Here is a 21380-nt window from a genome sequence, read left to right as displayed (position 1 = left end):
CTCACTAGACTTTATCCACACATACTACACTGACTCTATGTACGCTCACTAGACTTTATCCACACATACTACACTGGCTCTATGTACGCTCACTAGACTTTATCCACACATACTACACTGGCTCTATGCTCACTAGACTTTATCCACACATACTACACTGACGCTTCAACACACACACATATGGATGCCACACACACACACTCACACATGGATGCCACACACACACTTTCACATATGCTGCTCCTCTGTTCATTGTCTATCCTCATCTAATTTGATTTGAGTAAGCCTGAGGTACTTCATTGTTTCCCAGAAATGATTTGATATTGAGATAAAAAGAGCTGCATTGGACCTTTACCAAGCAAAAAGACAGTAGCTGCTAATAGCGTGGAACTGAGAAAACAGCTTTAATTTACCTTGGATTCATAGTAACTTTATACAGTTACTGCTAACATGACCACCATTCTCTCCAAAACAATACAATAGAGGCAGGATACTTGTACATTATTAAGCATGTATTTAATGAAGCAAAAATATCATTGGCTAATTTTCAACCAAATTAGCAGTTACTTCCTTTTTGCTTGGTAGGGCAGAATACTTAGGTGAATGAAGTGAATTCAATAGCTTGATTGCTGTTGGCAGTTTCCCTCTATGCCAAGTGATATTACACCGCTGTGAGTGAGTTTGGCTAAACCCTGGTCCCATTCATTAGGCACGAAACAAAAAGAAACAGGGAGGGAATAGCTGAACTTGCCCAATGTGAAACGCTGATATTCGTTTTCCGTTGTAAAACATTTTGCTTTGGCATGCCCTAATGAATACGACCCCAGTCTGGATGTTTGTCTCTCTCTGCCTCTAGACTGTACAAGCCTTTGGGGCCTTTTAACTGTTAGTTTCACTCAGTGTGAGTTTGATACGTCTGTTAATGGAGGGGAGGAATTCACACCTGTGGAGGTTTTTATCTGCTCGATCTCAATGCATGACTTTACATAGCAATTTTTTAAAATTGTACCTTTATTTAACTAGGCAAGTCAGTTAAGAACAAATTTACTTATTTACAAGGATGGCCTACACCAGCCAAACCCGGACGACGCTGGGCGAATTGTGCTCCACCCTATGGGACTCCCAATCACGGCCAGTTGTGATACAGCCTGGAATCGAACCAGGGTGTCTGTAGTGATACCTCTAGCACTGAGATGCAGTCGCTTATACCGCTGCGCCACTCGGGAGCCCATTCTCTAGACTCTAGAGAGTAGTAGTACAACTGCAAATGGGAGTTGTAGCGATTGCAGAATAGTCTCTCTCACACACTCTCTCATTATCTCTCTCTCTCTCTCATTATCTCTCTCTCACACACTCTCTCTCTCTCTCTCATTATCTCTCTCTCTCTCACATTATCTCTCTCACACTCATTATCTCTCTCTCTCACATTATCTCTCTCACACTCTCTCATTATCTCTCTCTCACACACTCTCTCTCTCTCATTATCTCTCTCTCTCACATTATCTCTCACACTCTCACATTATCTCTCACACACTCTCTCATTATCTCTCACACACTCTCTCATTATCTCTCTCTCTCTCACATTATCTCTCTCACACACACTCTCTCTCTCACATTATCTCTCTCACACACACACTCTCTCTCTCTCACATTATCTCTCACACACTCTCTCACACACTCTCTCTCTCTCTCTCTCTCACATTATCTCTCTTACACACACTCTCTCTCTCACATTATCTCTCACACACTCTCTCTCACACATTATCTCTCTCTCTCTCTCTCACACACACAAACACACTTCCGGTGCCGGAGGTGCGCTCTTTATCACTGTGACAGTTCCATTTAACACGCGGCTCGAACGCACTTAGCCTCACATCCTTGTTTCCTGTGCCCCCATAGTGAGCAATAACACCCCCCACCACTTAACATTTGAGACGGGCGTAAAGCAGGAACAGATCCCATCGCCATTCACTGAAAAGCTCATCATATCCCTCCAGATCTGGAGTGACAGCAGACTGATGGTGGGATTGGGGGTTTGCTGTTATCCAAGACAAAGAGAATAGGCGATGTATCCAAGCTGCAAAACTTATTGAGAAACAGATGTATGTAACCGAGTCACATTGAATAGCTGGGTTATACTGTATGCCTATACACTGAGTATACAAAACATTAAGGACGCCTGATCATTCCATGACATAGCTTTCTCCTGGATTCACCTGGTCAGTCTATGATCCCCTATTGATGTCACTCTTTAACTCCGAAAGATTTAAGTGCCTTTGAACGGGGTATGGTAGTTGGTGACCGGCGCACCGGTTTGTGTCAATAACTGCAATGCTGCTGGGGCTTTCCTGCCGAACAGTTTCCTGTGTGTATCCAGAATGGTCCACCAACCAAAGGAGATCCAGCCAACATGACACAACTGTGGGAATCATTGGAGTCAACATGTGGAATGCTTTCGTCACCTTGTAGAGTCCATACCCCAGATGAATTGAGACTGTTGAGGGCAAAATGGGGAGCAACTCCATATTAAAGGTGTTCCTAATGTTTTGTACACTCAGTGTATGTTGCCACTTGAGAAAGCACATTTTGTACTGGTCATCTGACCTGGTAGGCCTTCCGTTTTCTTGTGGAAGACAAGTCTGCTTATTTAAGTAGAGTTGTACAGGAAATCACAGATGTACAACACGTGGCCATTTGTAGATGGGATAAGGGATATGAGTGATATAAGCATGCATGCAGGCAGGCAGGCAAAGAACACACACACACACACACTTTAGGCCTACATATTGGATAATGCTTGGCACAACTCAAAATACAAATTAGGTTACTGAATAGGGTAGGACGACATATTTTATATCCAAGAATACGGGATTCATCCAAGGCCTACATCTGACCTTTCCAGTGAAGCATGTTATCACCAGAGACCCTGAGCTCTAATGTCTCTCATCAACGCACCTACTGACAATTAAAAAGAAAACTCCAGGGCTGGCAGAAAGCCAACAGTGTAGTGCTGCAGTGAGGCCTCTTCTCTCCCAGCAGCGGCATTAAATCTAAAACACATGGCGAAACAGATGACTTTTTTTCTCAGGTCTTTCATTACAGCTACCGACGGACGGATGCTGACTGTTGCGGAGACGGATGCCGACTTGCTGTGACCTCGGGCATGGGGCGGCTACTACCAATTTCGCAATGCGAGCGGCAGCCATCTGCACAGTTGGACCTCCCGCCACTCTCTCACCCCGTAGGACACAGCACACAGAGATCCGGCCGTTTTCACATGGTGATTAATCACAGCGGACACGCTGTGCTGAACATGGCCAATCACCTCTATTAGCCCGGGAACCGCCGCCAACACAAGGCGAGACAGAGGAGACTTTGTTGGCGAGAACACAGGTCATTGTCCGCCGGTCGCGACGCCTGGGTCCATTTTGCGGACATTGTGCGGGGCTCGTTTCGACAACCTCGCCATGTATTTCCTCCCCAGTATAGGCTACGTTTCCTATTTCCTATTTTGCCACAAGATTCATTTTTCATTAATGTTTCATATTAGGCCTACATGCTAGAAGAAGATTAAAAAAAGGCACTTAATTAGCTAAAAGTAGCAGAAATTACATCTGGGGTGGCTTCCTCCACGGCAATAATTGGCACATGAAAGTTGTTTTGCACGTTGATACTCGAACCCTAACTTCTAATTATATTTCACTTTCTCCGAAGGGCCCATGGCGGGGGTCCGATGACAAAACGACCAGGTTACATTTCCGTTCTTCAGTTGAATCCAAGCCCAGGTAGCAGCAGCAAAGACTCCATCACTCTCCCTTGTTACAGCTGACGGGCGATTCCTCACTAAAACTAGGAAAGATACCACTTTGGAACGTTTCATTTTTAATATTCATGTTTATATATTTCTATATTCATAAATTTAGAAAATTGTTATTGAACTCAAAATAACTTACTACTCATATTACAGCGCAAGAGGTAGAGCTTCATTTGACACACAGTCCTTTGTAGCGCATACATATGAAACGTGATATAGTATTAAAGGAGGTCTGGGTAAGGCCAACAAAAATTCCAAATTAAAACATAATTGAGAAATAATAAAGATACAAATGTAAATTATACTGTAAGTCAACAATTCTTTCTCCAAAAGACCCTTTGATGGATAAAATTGTAAAAAACAAAAACAAAGGTATCCTGGTCTTGTTTTATTATAGTTTGGTGAGGAATCACCCTCTCATCTCTCAGGTGTATCTCCTCAGGTGGAGGTGAGCATTAGAAGGGTAGCCTACTGTGAAAATAACAGTCCCTAACGAAGTCTCAATGGCAATGCCATAATAAAAGTCCTTAACGAAGTCTCAATGGCAATGCCATAATAAAAGTCCCTAACGAAGTCTCAATGGCAATGCCATAATAAAAGTCCCTAACGAAGTCAATGGCAATGCCATAATAAAAGTCCCTAACGAAGTCTCAATGGCAATGGTATTATAATAAAAGTCCCTAACGAAGTCTTAATGGCAATGCCATAATAAAAGTCCCTAACGAAGTCTCAATGGCAATGCCATAATAAAAGTCCCTAACGAAGTCTCAATGCCATAATAAAAGTATCAGATACACATTTCTGATTCGGATTGTAAAACATTTATTTCAAATCCATGGCTTCTTATAGCAGCTAGCCTAACGGTTAAGTGCATTGGGCCAGTAACAGAAAGGTCATTGGTTTTGAATCCCCGAGCCGAAAAATCTGCCATTCTGCCCTTGAGCAAGGCAGTATACCCCCAGCAACAACTGCTCTCTGGGAGCCGTTGACGTGGATTAAGGCAGCAGCCCCCCGGACCTCTCTTATTCAGAGGGTTGGGTTAATTGCGGAAGACACATTTTGGTTGAATGCATTCAGGTTGTGCAACTGACTAGGTATCCCCTTTCCATTCCCTGTACCTGCTTTCAAGACCAGATAAGAGGACAAGATTGACCTACCTGAAGTGTGAGGTGACCAATTCAGGACTGTACGCAGCAGAAGGGCCGCTGGTTGCTCTAGTTATAGTGTCATACAGAAGGTTCAGGGCCCATATCCACAAAGTATCTCAGAGTAAGAGTATTGATCTAGGATCAGTCCATATAACCTTATTGTGATCTAAAAAGGCAAAAAATTATCCTAGATCAGCACTCTCACTCTGAATTGCTTTGTGAATATGGGCCGTGATCCTCATCCTCATCTACTTCCTAATTAGGGGATCCGAAGCCATCTCACTGTTCATCACATTGTGTTAGCCTACCTCACAACCTCGATATCAAGGGTGGAAATCAGTCTGGGAACCCACTAACGTAAAATCCTTGAATTCACCTTATATTCATTTTTTACATGTCAAAATGATTTCACTCCCAGAATCCGGTCCATGCCTGTATATAAACCCTCAATTCCTAGGCTACTGATTTACATACACAAATTACCACTGCCATAAGCATTCTGTATGCTTAGCCAGTTTCATCTCAACGAAATGCCATTTCCCTCTGCAGGAACCCACGACAGTCACGGCCCATTGGCAAGATGATGCAGTCGTCTGGATTCTTAATACAACGAAATAAGACTGGGGTAGTAGGACTTAACATATGGGCTAACTATAGGCTACATACCTACGCCCTCCCAGGCCCACCCATAAACTAGGGGAAACACTGGCCTAAGGGACCTTGGCTAGATAGCATTTAAGTGAACCAGTTATGTAGCGTTGTCAGTTACCTGCATTGCTGTTAATGCTCATCCTGGACTGGCCAGTCGACAGAACAGCTCCTGATCGCGCCCAGACAAAACTGTGGGCAGCAATGCCGGCGAAGACAGGGAGTCATGCCAATCAAAAGAGCTGTCAAAGAGGGTATTCAATGGCACGCCAGGAAGTCCACGGCACGCCAGCAGTTCCGCCAGTGGGGATGCCTTCAGGCTGGCAGACACACAGGCGGGCAACGCAAGGGGCAAGGGTCTTGGCAAAAACCTTGCGTTGGGTTGGCATGCCTTTTGGTCGAGTAGAGCTGGCATCACTAGGCCACTACCAGACTGCCCCTGTCCCCAGTCCGGTAGGGAGTCGAGAGAGAGAACACACAGTCATGCTGTGGAACAAAAGTAGTATTGGCAGGGAGAAAGGTTGTTTTTGAAACGCATCTTGTCTCTGAAGTCAATAAAGGCTTTGTAGTGAATGGGGTTGGAAATAGGCGTTGTGAATCACAATGAATCGCGGCCTGCTGAGCTTTGTGGATCAGATGGGTTTAATCAGATGGTTTTAATTAATAGCAGACGTTTGATAGCCGACTCTGCTATTGAAGGGATGAGGCAGGATAATGCGAGGCGCACCATGTCACAGTTAGCTTTTTGGTTTAGTTCCAGGGCCCACTGAGGCACAGATAAGACAAGACTAATCAATGTTTATCGTAAAGAGAACTGTCAGTCACACATCTATCCTGGTCTTAACCATAAAAATGGTGTGTAGTTAGTTACCTTCAACAATTGCCCCTTGGGTATTAATAGAGTGGATGGAATTAAAACTAATCTCCCCTGGCCCATAGACTATCTGCAAAATGGGAAATATTTAAATCGTTGACATTTTAAATGAGCATACAAAGGCAATCTAATACAGATGAGACAATACAATTAAATGTAGTGTTATTGTAATCCCAGAGGTGGTGCTTGTTGCTTTAGCGGTCAAACCCTGCTATCAAACGTTACACAGCGGGTCTAAGTGGACTACAGATGCTCTTCTCTTTGAAGAAACCTGCACGACTGTAGTAGAACAAAATAGCAGTTTATCAAAATAAGCAGTTTGTTGAGAAAATAAGAACCATGACAACCTGATTAACCTGCATGTGAGAACTCAAAACTCAATATAGACAAGGACCCACAAAGGACGTCAACAAAGGCCCACAAAGGACGTCAACAAAGGCCCACAAAGGACGTCAACAAAGGCCCACAAAGGACGTCAACAAAGGGCTACTAACCAACTGTGCTATGTTGTTTGTATTGTTGCATTGCTTGTAACACATTTTGTACATAATGCTGCTGCTACCGTCTCTTATGATCAAAAAGAGCTTCTGGACCTCAGAAGAGCGATTACTCACCTCAAACTGGACTAAGATTTTTTTTATTTAATGAGTCCGACGCGAAGGACAAACGGTTTTGTCAAGACAAGGCCCAAATCCCCATAAACGGCATGAAGAACAGATGCAGAAAAAGGGGAAGGCGGGGTGCCTTGTAAGAATTTGCTGACGAGTAGGTAAACCACCACTACCCTCCGTTTTATTGGAAATGTGCAATCACCGGAAAACAAACTGGACAATCTACGACAATCCTACAAACCGGACATTAAAAACGAATAACTTATGTTTCACCGAGACGTGGCTGAACGACGACACAGATAATATAGAGCTGGCTGGCTTCTCCGTGCAGCAGCAGGACAGAGCAGCTACGTCTGGTAAGACAAGGGGTGGGGCTGTATGTCTATTTGTCAATAACTATTGGTGCACAATGTCTAATATTAAAGAAGTCTTGAGGTGTTGTTCGCCTGAGGTAAAATACTTCACGATAAGCTGTAGACCACACTATATCTACCAAGAGAGTTTTTCATCTATATTATTGGTAGCCATCTATTTACCACCAAACTGATGCTGGCACTAAGACCGCTGTATAAGGACATAAGCAAACAAGAAAATGCTCAACCAGAAGCGGCACTCCTAGTGGCCAGGGACTTTAATGCAGGCAAACTTAAATCAGATTTACCTCATTTCTACCAGCATGTCACGTGCAACCAGAGGGGAAAAAAATACTCTGGACCACCTTTACTCCACACACAGAGAGGCATACAAAGCTCTCCCTCACCCTCCATTTGGCAAATCTGACCATAATTATATCCTTCTGATTTCGGTTTACAAGTAATAACTAAAGCAGGAAGTACCAGTGACCCGCTCAATACGGAAGTGTTCAGATGACATGGATGCTATGCTAAAGGACGACTTTGCTAGCACAGACTGGAATATGTTCCGGGATTCATCCAATGGCATTGAGAAAATAAGAACCATGACAACCTGATTAACCTGCATGTGAGAACTCAAAACTCAATAGACAAAGACCCACCTCAGTCACCGACTTCATCAATGACGTCGTCCCCACAGTGACCGTAAGTACATTTCCCAACCAGAAGCCATGGATTACAGGCAAATCTGCACCGAGCTAAAGGCTAGAGTTGCCGCTTTCGAGGAGTGGGACACTAATTTGGATGTTTATAATAAATCCCGATATGCCCTCGGATGAACCATCAAATAGGCAAAGCTTCAATACAGGACTAAGATTGAATCATACTACACCGGCTCTGACGCTTGTCGGATGTGGCAGGGGTAGACAAATATTACGGTCTACAAAGGGAAACCCAGCCGCAAGCTGCCCAGTGACGGAAGCCTACCATACAGGGTATATGCCTCTTATGCTCGCTTCGAGGCAAGCAACACTGAAGCATGCATGAAAGCACCAGCTGTTCCAGACGACTGTGTGATCACGCACTCCATAGCCGATGTGACCAAGACCTTTAAAAAGGTCAACATTCACAAAGCCGCGGGGCCAGACGGATTACTGACATGTCATGTACTCAAAGCATGTGCGGACCAACTGGCAAGTGTCTTCACTGACAATTTCAACCTCTCCCAAACGAGTCTAATATCTACATGTTTCAAACAGACCACCATAGTCCCTGTGCCTAAGAAAGTGAAGGTAACCTGCCTACATTACCACTCACGTCGGTAGCCATCAAGTGCTTTGAAAGGCTGGTCATGGCTCACAACACCATCATCCCGGGAACGCTAGACCCACTCCAGTACGTATTCCGCCCCACAAGATCCACAGATTACGCAATCGTGTCCACATTACCAACAAACTATCATAGTCCAAACCTGAGAGAGTCGTGAATAAAATAGTTATATAGCTGCAGCATCGAGAGCATCCTGACCTGTTACATCACCGCCTGGTACGGCAAATGCTCTGCATCTGACCTTAAGGTGCTACAGAGGGTAGTGCATCACAGGTACATCCAGGACCTATATATACTAGGCGGTGTCAGAGGAAGGCCCAAAAAATGGTCAATAACTCCAGTCACCCAAGTCATAGACTGTTCTTTCTGCTAATGCACGACAAGCGGTACCGGAGCACCAAAGCTAGGACCAAAAGGCTCCTTAACAGCTTCTACACTGAAGCCATTAGACTGCTGAAAAATGTAACAAATGGCTTTTGTTTTTACACTGCTGCTACACTCTGTTAATTATCTATGCATAGTCCCTTTACAAATTACCTCGACTAACCTGTACCCCCACACATTAACTCGGTACCAGTACCCCCTGTAACTCATTATTGTTGTGTGATTTTCTAGTGTTACTTTATTTAGTAAATATTTCCTTAACTCCATTTCTTGAACTGCATTGTTGGTTAAGGGCTTGAGGGTAAGCATTTCACAGTAAGGTCTACCTACACCTGTTGTATTCGGAGCATGTGACAAATACAATTTGATTTGAACAAAACAATGGACTTCAACAAAGACCCAGAATGAACTTCAACACATAACGAGTAGCTAAGACCAGAAAGAACAACCTTCCACCTCCCAAAGACCAAAGATAACTTTTACAAACTGGTAGGTCTTGTGATACGAGGGCGCCACCTGGAGGAGATGTTGAATGTGTGCACTGACTGAGGTTTACCCATGTCAATATTTAGAACTGATCAATGATGAGGTCAGCTTCAAACGATTACAAAATTGTTAGAAATAGGTTTAAAGTATAAAAAGTTCCCATTCACAGTAAAACAATATCCCACTAGACTTTTCAACAACAGTTTGGGTCCTATAATTATATTTGATTAATTTTGTATTTTTAATCCCAGCCCCCGTCCCCGCAGGAGGCCTTTTGCCTTTTGGTAGGCCGTCATTGTAACTAAGAATTTGTTAACTGACTTGCCTAGTTAAATAAAGAAATTAAAAATAAAACCCCTGCCCAAAAAAATGTTTGACGTGTCAGGTGAAAAGCAACTAGAGAACATTTAAACATGAGCCTGGTCCCAGCTCTGTTTGCTTTGCCAAGTCCTGTGGTCATTGTCAAACCCCTATAGGAGTTGGCAAGACGGCACAAACAGATCTGGGACCAGGCTACAGCCACATAGGAGTGCAGAGATAACACAATTCAGTCTTGCGAGTCGCCATCACAAAAGGTAGTAGGACATCATACAGCAAAGATAATTTTTAATGGTCCCAAATATTTCTGAACAACTAAGTATACACTTATGTAAAAGAAAACAAAAAAGAAGCGAAGATATGACAAAATTGATCACATCTACAATTCCACTCAATCTTTAATCAAGACGGGATTACAAATTCTTTTTCCCAAAAAATCTGCAGTTTCAAAGGGCAAAAAAGGGTCAAACTAGCTCAACCTACTGAGGTCTTTAAAAACCTGTTCAAGTGCGACTGAAAATGTCCTGAACATGTAAAGGCTGGGTTGTTTACAAAAACAGGAGAGGGGGGAGAGAGAGAGAACGAGAGAGCGAGAGAGAGACAGAGACAAAAAGAGAGTAAAAAGACAAAATAAGAAATCTGTCTTTTTTCGAATCAAGAGGAAGAACTTCCCTCTGAACGACTACAATGACATCATCAAAACGAAAAAAAAACAGACAGCATTTTCGCCGCGCCGGTGTCTGCCGTCTCCCGTCTGGTCCTAGAAACTAACTTCTTTAAAAAAACAATGTAAAAACAAACAAAAAAAACGGAGAGAAAAAGGGGGGAAATGTAGCGGAGGGAGGAGAGAGAAAAAAAAGGAGCTGGATGAAGGAGGAGTCAGCGTAGGGGGTGAGTGGTGGTTCTGCGTCTGGATTGGCCGGCCCCATTTTGGGGGTCGTTGCGATGTCCTTCCCTGAGTGGGGGGTTGGGGGTGGGGCAGTGGGTCATGGTCTGAGCCAGCAAGCTCTTTGGGGTTTTAGTTTGTATGCGAGTGTGTGTGTGTGGATAAATGTGTCTACTTTTCCGGTATTTTAGCTTTATTTAATTATTTATCGTCAGTCTGCTTCTTTCATCTGACGGTAATATTGGAGATGGTCATTTCTCCACACCTTCCTCTCTCGTCCATTCGTTCGCTGCGTTTGCTCCTAGCTCCGCGGCCTCCCGATTGGCACTTGTATATTGGGATTAGTCCGAGGAGACGCGTTTCCATTCATAGTCCGCTCCTCAACAAGAGCCCCCATTAAAAAAAACCAAGGGGGTGAAGTCATTCATGGTTTTAACAGTTGTTGTTAGTTTCTGTGCCTATCGTGGGATCGGTGGGAAATAGTCTGGCGCTCGGAGCGAGAGAGAACAACAACATTAACGTTTTTTTTTTATTTTATTATTATTATTATTATTTTTAGGAGCTCAGCTTGGACTTCTTGGACAGGGGAGGAGTCTCCTCTTTACTCTCGCCGCTCACATCCTCTTCGTCTTCCTCGTCGTCGTCGGGGTAGTCCACCAGACCCACCAGACCTCCCTGAGAAAGCGAGAAAGCGAGAGTTGGAGAGAGAGAGAGAGAGATGGAGAAAGCGAGAGATGGAGAGAGAGAGAGATGGAGAAAGCGAGAGATGGAGAGAGAGAGAGATGGAGAAAGCGAGAGATGGAGAGAGAGAGAGATGGAGAAAGCGAGAGATGGAGAGAGAGAGAGATGGAGAAAGCGAGAGATGGAGAGAGAGAGAGATGGAGAAAGCGAGAGATGGAGAGAGAGAGAGATGGAGAAAGCGAGAGATGGAGAGAGAGAGATGGAGAAAGCGAGAGATGGAGAGAGAGAGAGATGGAGAAAGCGAGAGATGGAGAGAGAGAGAGATGGAGAAAGCGAGAGATGGAGAGAGAGAGAGAGAGAGAAAGCGAGAGATGGAGAGAGAGAGAGAGAGAGAAAGCGAGAGATGGAGAGAGAGAGAGAGAGAGAGAAAGCGAGAGATGGAGAGAGAGAGAGAGAGAGAAAGCGAGAGATGGAGAGAGAGAGAGAGAAAGCGAGAGATGGAGAGAGAGAGAGAAAGCGAGAGATGGAGAGAGAGAGAGAAAGCGAGAGATGGAGAGAGAGAGAGAAAGCGAGAGATGGAGAGAGAGAGAGAAAGCGAGAGATGGAGAGAGAGAGAGAAAGCGAGAGATGGAGAGAGAGAGAAAGCGAGAGATGGAGAGAGAGAGAGAAAGCGAGAGATGGAGAGAGAGAGAGAAAGCGAGAGATGGAGAGAGAGAGAGAAAGCGAGAGATGGAGAGAGAGAGAGAAAGCGAGAGATGGAGAGAGAGAGAGAAAGCGAGAGATGGAGAGAGAGAGAGAAAGCGAGAGATGGAGAGAGAGAGAGAAAGCGAGAGATGGAGAGAGAGAGAGAAAGCGAGAGATGGAGAGAGAGAGAGAAAGCGAGAGATGGAGAGAGAGAGAGAAAGCGAGAGATGGAGAGAGAGAGAGAAAGCGAGAGATGGAGAGAGAGAGAAAGCGAGAGATGGAGAGAGAGAGAAAGCGAGAGATGGAGAGAGAGAGAGAAAGCGAGAGATGGAGAGAGAGAGAGAAAGCGAGAGATGGAGAGAGAGAGAGAAAGCGAGAGATGGAGAGAGAGAGAGAAAGCGAGAGATGGAGAGAGAGAGAGAAAGCGAGAGATGGAGAGAGAGAGAAAGCGAGAGATGGAGAGAGAGAGAGAAAGCGAGAGATGGAGAGAGAGAGAGAAAGCGAGAGATGGAGAGAGAGAGAGAAAGCGAGAGATGGAGAGAGAGAGAGAAAGCGAGAGATGGAGAGAGAGAGAAAGCGAGAGATGGAGAGAGAGAGAAAGCGAGAGATGGAGAGAGAGAGAAAGCGAGAGATGGAGAGAGAGAAAGCGCGAGAGATGGAGAGAGAGAAAAAGCGAGAGATGGAGAGAGAGAGAGAAAAAGCGAGAGATGGAGAGAGAGAGAGAAAAAGCGAGAGATGGAGAGAGAGAGAGAAAAAGCGAGAGATGGAGAGAGAGAAAGAAAAGGCGAGAGATGGAGAGAGAGAGAAAGCGAGAGATGGAGAGAGAGAAAGAAAAGGCGAGAGATGGAGAGAGAGAAAGCGAGAGATGGAGAGAGAGAAAGCGAGAGATGGAGAGAGAGAGAAAGCGAGAGATGGAGAGAGAGAGAAAGCGCGAGAGATGGAGAGAGAGAGAAAGCGCGAGAGATGGAGAGAGAGAAAAGGCGAGAGATGGAGAGAGAGAAAAGGCGAGAGATGGAGAGAGAGAAAAGGCGAGAGATGGAGAGAGAGAAAAGGCGAGAGATGGAGAGAGAGAAAAGGCGAGAGATGGAGAGAGAGAAAAGGCGAGAGATGGAGAGAGAGAAAAGGCGAGAGATGGAGAGAGAGAAAAGGCGAGAGATGGAGAGAGAGAAAAGGCGAGAGATGGAGAGAGAGAAAAGGCGAGAGATGGAGAGAGAGAAAAGGCGAGAGATGGAGAGAGAGAAAAGGCGAGAGATGGAGAGCGAGAAAAGGCGAGAGATGGAGAGCGAGAAAAGGCGAGAGATGGAGAGCGAGAAAAGGCGAGAGATGGAGAGAGAGAAAAGGCGAGAGATGGAGAGAGAAAAAGCGAGAGATGGAGAGAGAGAAAAAGCGAGAGATGGAGAGAGAGAAAAAGCGAGAGATGGAGAGAGAGAAAAAGCGAGAGATGGAGAGAGAGAAAGCGAGAGATGGAGAGAGAGAAAGCGAGAGATGGAGAGAGAGAAAGCGAGAGATGGAGAGAGAGAAAGCGAGAGATGGAGAGAGAGAAAGCGAGAGATGGAGAGAGAGAAAGCGAGAGATGGAGAGAGAGAAAGCGAGAGATGGAGAGAGAGAAAGCGAGAGAAGGGGTAGAGATAATCTATTCAGATCTGCTCCTCAGGAAAACTAAATAGCTCCACTAAAGTCTTTACCTACTAACTCTACTCAACACAAGGCCCAGGGGCCACATCTGGACCGCAAGCTACTTTCTTGGGGACCACAGACTGATATCTGATTCCCATCCAGAGGACTTATTCCCTATTGGAACAATTACGTTTATTACCATTGCATATTACAGGCCACATATCTTGGAGTAACCAATCTACATACAGGACGCAACAACTCCAACAACTAACATAGAATGCTGGCAAATATGTTAATGAGCCCCCAACACCACACAAATAATATTTTGTACAATGTGGACATGACTCAAAATGGCCACCTATAACAGCAGCAAGACTCCGGCATCAGACTGTGCAAAGCTAGCATACACTGCACCTGCTAATTTGGGGTAAATTGACTACTGGTAAAAGTCAGCGGTTGTTGGTAGTGGCTCTGTAAACAAACCCAAAGAGTGGATTGCAGTCTGTCCTTCTCCAGACTGCGTTCAAGGTAAGGAAACAAATGTCAATTCTCTATTATGGGTAAACTATCCCTGTCTTCTGTAAGACCTAAACTACTAAAACAAGCCCAAAAACAAATCACCCCATTACTAGACACAGAACGAAGACAACTGACAAACTGGCAGGGTTCCCTGGACTTGTCCAATAAGACATTTTCATTTTCCATCGGGAAAACATTTGAAATGTTTTCTGTTCTTACGGGCCTTAATGAACACAATTCAGGTCCCCGTGGGTTAGGTACTACTACCCACCTTTGTGGTGACTGCGGTCGGGGGCGAGCCCTTGGCCCCTGATCCTGGTGATCCTGGGGAGCCTGGCGAGCCGGGGTGCAACGAGGCGGAGGGAGGCGGGCTGGACAGGCTGGTCTTGGTAGTGGAGCCGGAGAAGGACAGCTTGAAGCTGGGGCTTTGGCGGCCCGACAGACTACTGGACTTGCCCAGAACTTCCTTCTCGTCTGAGTCTTTCACTGTGGGGTGGAGAGACCGAGATAGACAGTTGTAGGAAGTCAGTTTGACCATTTTTAAAGACACAACTTACTTTCTTCTCAGTACATAAGAGTATGTCAGATACTTTCGAATGAATGAGCTGCGCTTACATTTAGTTAACTCACAGTAAGAGAACCAATTGAATAATAAGTACAAATTCCAAGCTAATCCACGCGTAACTAAAAAATATATTTCACATAACTGGCCTGGGTCAAATACATGTTTTGCCAGGAATTCATGCATTCTTTCCCTGCGACTTACGTTTCTTCCTCTCCATGAACTTGCTGATGGGGTCCATGAGGTCTTCGTTCTCGCCGGCGCCGCCGCTACTCTTGGTGGTCTTGTTGTCCGAGGGGGGCACCACCGCCTCGCCGTCCTCCAGCTCGTCCTCGTCCGCGTTGAACCACATCTCCTCGTCGTCATCCAACGTCCGCGCGTCCCGGCGGAACCTGTGGTTCCTCAGGATCGACCTCATGCTGTGTGAGGGGAGGTGACCAACGGTTAAATCTGACCATGACTGTAGAGCTTTTTTACAGATACATAATGAATAGCAATCAATAAAGAACCGGCAGATTCCAAACTGTAAAAATGGTCAAACTATTGGTAAAGTCAATAGTGGAGGGGCATAAATATAGCGGCCCCCCATGCACTTATCACAAATTCCACATTTGTTAAGTTCTCTGTAGTGTACAGTGCTCTCCTTTACTCTTTTCTTGTATGGTCATTAGCAAAATATGCATGATCCCAATTTTACATCCAAGATGGCGGCAATTTGAAAAAAATGAAAAAGATTGTGCTGATTTGATGGCACATTGTACCATGTCGCGTGCAGTAGTTTAAACAGTCAGTGGGTAGTGCTAAAAAAATCACATATCTGAACTCTGACATCTTTATCAACGTTTGACATTAGATCGAGTCAAAAGAAGATCGCAGCACTAGCCAATGGGAATCCTTCAAAGCCAAAGACAACCACTCACTCACCCTGTAGCTAACGGTAGTCATTCCCAAACAACCACAGCTAGAATGAACACCAACTCCAAACATCACTAGCAGAATTTTGATTCCACTGTCCTTCCTTCCATCCATTCGATCATTCATCCACCCACCTTCCATCAATCCATCCCCCTCCCTACATATTACAGTAGTCTTTACTATCCGACACGACAGTGGTAGGCTTGATTACCAACAACGACGAGACGGCCTACAGGGAGGAGGTGAGGGCCCTCGGAGTGTGGTGTCAGGAAAATAACCTCACACTCAACGTCAACAAAACTAAGGAGATGATTGTGGACTTCAGGAAACAGCAGAGGGAACACCCCCCTATCCACATCGATGGAACAGTAGTGGAGAGGGTAGCGAGTTTTAAGTTCCTCGGCATACACATCACAGACAAACTGAATTGGTCCATACACACAGACAGCATTGTGAAGAAGGCGCAGCAGCGCCTCTTCAACCTCAGGAGGCTGAAGAAATTCGGCTTGTCACCAAAAGCACTCACAAACTTCTACAGATGCACAATCGAGAGCATCCTGGCGGGCTGTATCACCGCCTGGTACGGCAACTGCTCCGCCCTCAACCGTAAGGCTCTCCAGAGGGTGGTGAGGTCTGCACAACGCATCACCGGGGGCAAACTACCTGCCCTCCAGGACACCTACACCACCCGATGTCACAGGAAGGCCATAAAGATCATCAAGGACATCAACCACCCGAGCCACTGCCTGTTCACCCCGCTATCATCCAGAAGGCGAGGTCAGTACAGGTGCATCAAAGCTGGGACCGAGAGACTGAAAAACAGCTTCTATCTCAAGGCCATCCGACTGTTAAACAGCCACCACTAACATTGAGTGGCTGCTGCCAACACACTGACACTGACTCAACTCCAGCCACTTTAATAATGGGAATTGATGGGAAATGATGTAAATATATCACTAGCCACTTTAAACAATGCTACCTTATATAATGTTACTTACCCTACATTATTCATCTCATATGCATACGTATATACTGTACACTATATCATCGACTGTATCCTTATGTAATACATGTATCACTAGCCACTTTAACTATGCCACTTTGTTTACATACTCATCTCATATGTATATACTGTACTCGATACCATCTACTGTATCTTGCCTATGCTGCTCTGTACCATCACTCATTCATATATCCTTATGTACATATTCTTTATCCCCTTACACTGTGTACAAGACAGTAGTTTTGGAATTGTTAGTTAGATTACTTGTTGGTTATTACTGCATTGTCGGAACTAGAAGCACAAGCATTTCGCTACACTCGCATTAACATCCGCTAACCATGTGTATGTGACAAATAAAATTTGATTTGATTTGATTTATCCCGGATCGGGAAATCTTTTTGCACCACATTGTAAAAACAATTGACACATGACAAACATACACAAAAACAATATTACCCGTCCAGTTTGGGGTTGTCAATATATTACCTGTCCAGTTTGGGGTTGTCAATATATTACCTGTCCAGGTTGGGGTTGTCAATATATTACCTGTCCAGGTTGGGGTTGTCAATATATTACCTGTCCAGGTTGGGGTTGTCAATATATCACCTGTCCAGTTTGGGGTTGTCAATATATTACCTGTCCAGGTTGGGGTTGTCAATATATTACCTGTCCAGTTTGGGGTTGTCAATATATTACCTGTCCAGGTTGGGGTTGTCAATATATTACCTGTCCAGGTTGGGGTTGTCAATATATTACCTGTCCAGGTTGGGGTTGTCAATATATTACCTGTCCAGGTTGGGGTTGTCAATATATTACCTGTCCAGGTTGGGGTTGTCAATATATTACCTGTCCAGGTTGGGGTTGTCAATATATTACCTGTCCAGGTTGGGGTTGTCAATATATTACCTGTCCAGGTTGGGGTTGTCAATATATTACCTGTCCAGGTTGGGGTTGTCAATATATTACCTGTCCAGGTTGGGGTTGTCAATATATTACCTGTCCAGGTTGGGGTTGTCAATATATTACCTGTCCAGGTTGGGGTTGTCAATATATTACCCGTCCAGGTTGGGGTTGTCAATATATTACCCGTCCAGTTTGGGGTTGTCAATATATTACCTGTCCAGGTTGGGGTTGTCAATATATTACCTGTCCAGGTTGGGGTTGTCAATATATTACCTGTCCAGGTTGGGGTTGTCAATATATTACCTGTCCAGGTTGGGGTTGTCAATATATTACCTGTCCAGGTTGGGGTTGTCAATATATTACCCGTCCAGGTTGCGGTTGTCAATATATTACCCGTCCAGTTTGGGGTTGTCAATATATTACCTGTCCAGGTTGGGGTTGTCAATATATCACCTGTCCAGTTTGGGGTTGTCAATATATTACCTGTCCAGGTTGGGGTTGTCAATATATTACCTGTCCAGGTTGGGGTTGTCAATATATTACCTGTCCAGGTTGGGGTTGTCAATATATTACCTGTCCAGGTTGGGGTTGTCAATATATTACCTGTCCAGGTTGGGGTTGTCAATATATTACCTGTCCAGGTTGGGGTTGTCAATATATTACCTGTCCAGGTTGGGGTTGTCAATATATTACCTGTCCAGGTTGGGGTTGTCAATATATTACCTGTCCAGTTTGGGGTTGTCAATATATAACCACCTGTCCAGTTTGGGGTTGTCAATATATTACCTGTCCAGTTTGGGGTTGTCAATATATTACCTGTCCAGGTTGGGGTTGTCAATATATTACCTGTCCAGGTTGGGGTTGTCAATATATTACCTGTCCAGTTTGGGGTTGTCCTGCCTCTCCCTCTGCTGTTCGTAGCGCAGCTTCAGTCCTTTAAAGGTCTGCACATAGTTCACGTCCTCCAGAGCCTTCCAGTAGTTCTCCACTATGTGGGCCGTCAGGGACTTCACATCCTCCTGGGGGGAACGGGAGAGTATAAAGGGAGAAAGAGAGAGAGGGAGGAAGGGAGAGGAGGAAGGGGGGAGGGAGGCAGGGAGGGATGGGATGGGAAGAGGGAGAACGTACCAGTCTTGTTTAATACAATGTCCTGTGTCATGTATATATGCGCACATTAGTACGTGTACTCTAATGAAATTTGTGGATTCGGCTATTTCCAGCAACACCTGTTGCTGACTGGTGTATAAAAATGGAGCACACAGCCATGAAATCTCCATAAACAAACATTGACAGTAGAATGACCTTACTGACTTTCAACGTGGCGCCGTCATAGGATGCCACCTTTCCAACAACTCACAGTTCATCAAATTTCTGCCCTGCTAGAGCTGTCCCGGTCAACTGTAAGTGCTTTTATTATGAAGTGGAAACATCTAGGGGCAACATCTGCTCAGCCACGAAGTGGTAGGCCACACAAGCGTAGAAATTGTCTGTCCTCGGTCGTAACACTCACTACCAGTTCCAAACTGCCTCTGGAAGCAGCAACAGCACAAAAACTGCTCGTCTGGAGCTTCATTAAATAGGTTTTCTTGGTCGAGCAACCGCACACAAGCCTAAGATCACCAAGTGCAATGCCAAGCGTCGGGGCAGGAGTGGTGTACAGCTCAAACAACATTGGGCTCTGGAGCAGTGGAAACGCGTCCTCTGGAGTGATGAATCAAGTTTAACCACCTGGCGGTCCGATGGACAAATCTAGGTTTGGCGGGTGCCAGCAAAATCCCACACCATCACACCTCCTCCTCCATGCTTCAGGGTGAGAACTACACATTAGGAGAAAACCCGTTCACCTACTCTGCGTCTCACAAGACAAAAATCTAAAATTTGGACTCAAAAGACCAAAGGACAGATTTTCACCGGTCTAATGTCCATTGCTCGTGTTTCTTGGACAAGCTAGTCTCTTGTTCTTATTGGTGTCCTTTAGTAATGGTTTATTTGCAGCAATTCGACCATGAAGGCCTGATTCATGCAGTCTTCTCTGAACAGTTTATGTTGAAATGTCTCTGTTAGTTGAACTCTGCGAAGCATTCATTCAGACTACAATCTGGAGTGCAGTTAACTTTAATGAACTTATCCTCTGCAGCAGAGGTAACTCTGGTTGTTCCTTTCCTGTGGCGGTCCTCATGAGAGCCATTTTCATCATAGAGCTTGATGGTTTTTGCGACCACTTGAACAATTTTCCAGATTGATTAAGATGATTATTAAACAGCATGATCATTAAACAGGTGCGCCTTGTGCTGGAGAAAATAAAAGGCCACTAAAATGTGAGGTTGTCACACAACACAATGTCACAGTTGTCTCAAGTTTGGATGGAGTGTGCAATTGGCATGCTGACTGCAGGAATGTCCACTAGAGCTGTTGCCAGATAATTAAATGTTAATTTCTCTATCATAAGCCACCTAACCACTTGTAACCACACCAGCCCAAGACCACACCCGGCTTCTTAACCTGCGGTATCGTCTGAGACCGGCCACCCGGATAGCCGAGGAAACTGTGGGTTTGCGCAACTGAATTTTTTTTGCACAAACTGTCAGAAACTCCCCCTGGGAAGCTCATCTACATGCTCGTCATCCTCACCAGGTTCTTGAGTGCCCCGCAGTGTCAGTGGAGTTTCAGTTTGGACTGGTATAAACTACAAACAATGAATTGCAATTTTATCGATGGCAATTGCATTTTATCGATGGCAATTTGAATGCACAGAGATACCGTGACAAAATCCTGAGGCCCATTGTTGTCATTCATCCACCTCCAACACCTCATGTTTCAGCATGATAATGCACGGCCCCATGTCGCAAGGATCTGTACACAATTCCTGGAAGCTGAAAATGTCACCCATTCAGCATGTTTGGGATGCTCTGGATCGACGTGTACGACAGAGTGTTCCAGTTTCCGCCAATATCCAGTAACTTCACACAGCCATTGAAGAGGAGTGGGACAACATTCCACAGGCCACAATCAACAGCCTGATAAACTCTATGTGAAGGAGTTGTGTCGTGCTGAATGAGTCAAATGGTGGTCACACCAGATACTGACTGGTTTTCTGATCCACGCCCCTATTTTTTTTTTTTTTTTTTTAAAGGTATCTGTGATCAACAGATGCATATCTGTATTCCCAGTCATGTGAAATCCAAAAATAAAGGGCCTAACAATAAAAAGTTAAATCACAAAAAGACGAGACATCGGAAGCGGAAAAATACTCACCACGCGGACATACTCAAACATCTCTATGATGGCTGAGTTCATGAGGTTGTAGCGTGCGCCGTTGTTGAGGAAGGCCTTGACCACGGGTTCAAACAGGAAGTTCCTTATGATGTAGCGGTTGTAAAACTCGTCCTTCAGACCAATGATCCGCCGCATGAAGCGCAGCGCGCCTGGAGAGGGGGGGGGGGGGGGGGGGGGGGGGGTGTAGGAGGAGAGAGAGGGTGGTGTAGGAGGAGAGAGAGAGGGTGGTGTAGGAGGAGAGAGAGAGAGGGTGGTGGAGGAGGAGAGAGAGAGGGTGGTGGAGGAGGAGAGAGAGGGTGGAGGATGAGTCAGCACTGTGTGACAATATAGCATCCATCCCTGTCTGTACAAAGCAGAGTTAGACCCAGA

The 21380-nt window shown here is 45.1% G+C and overlaps 1 protein-coding gene across 3 annotated transcripts in view; it reads right to left on the bottom strand.

Annotated features, from left to right (window-relative positions):
* Positions 1-10236: 10236 nt before the first annotated feature.
* LOC110529180 (serine/threonine-protein phosphatase 4 regulatory subunit 3) overlaps positions 10237-21380 on the bottom strand; it is a 28255-nt gene continuing 17111 nt past the window's right edge. For 2 of the 3 annotated variants that reach the window (XM_036984738.1, XM_036984736.1), the window contains exons 11-15: positions 20991-21160; positions 18612-18754; positions 15119-15333; positions 14624-14838; positions 10237-11526 (exon numbers count right to left, since the gene is read on the bottom strand). In XM_036984738.1, coding sequence (XP_036840633.1) covers positions 11407-11526; positions 14624-14838; positions 15119-15333; positions 18612-18754; positions 20991-21160 — 863 coding nt within the window. In that variant the 3' untranslated portion in view covers positions 10237-11406. The remainder of the gene's footprint in view (positions 11527-14623; positions 14839-15118; positions 15334-18611; positions 18755-20990; positions 21161-21380) is intronic. The other variant, XM_036984737.1, reaches the window with a different exon arrangement.

This window comes from Oncorhynchus mykiss, chromosome 8, assembly GCF_013265735.2.
Source record: "Oncorhynchus mykiss isolate Arlee chromosome 8, USDA_OmykA_1.1, whole genome shotgun sequence".
NCBI lineage: Eukaryota > Metazoa > Chordata > Actinopteri > Salmoniformes > Salmonidae > Oncorhynchus > Oncorhynchus mykiss.
The sequence above is the reverse complement of the archived record's forward strand: the minus strand, read 5'-3'. Positions and strand labels throughout refer to the sequence as shown.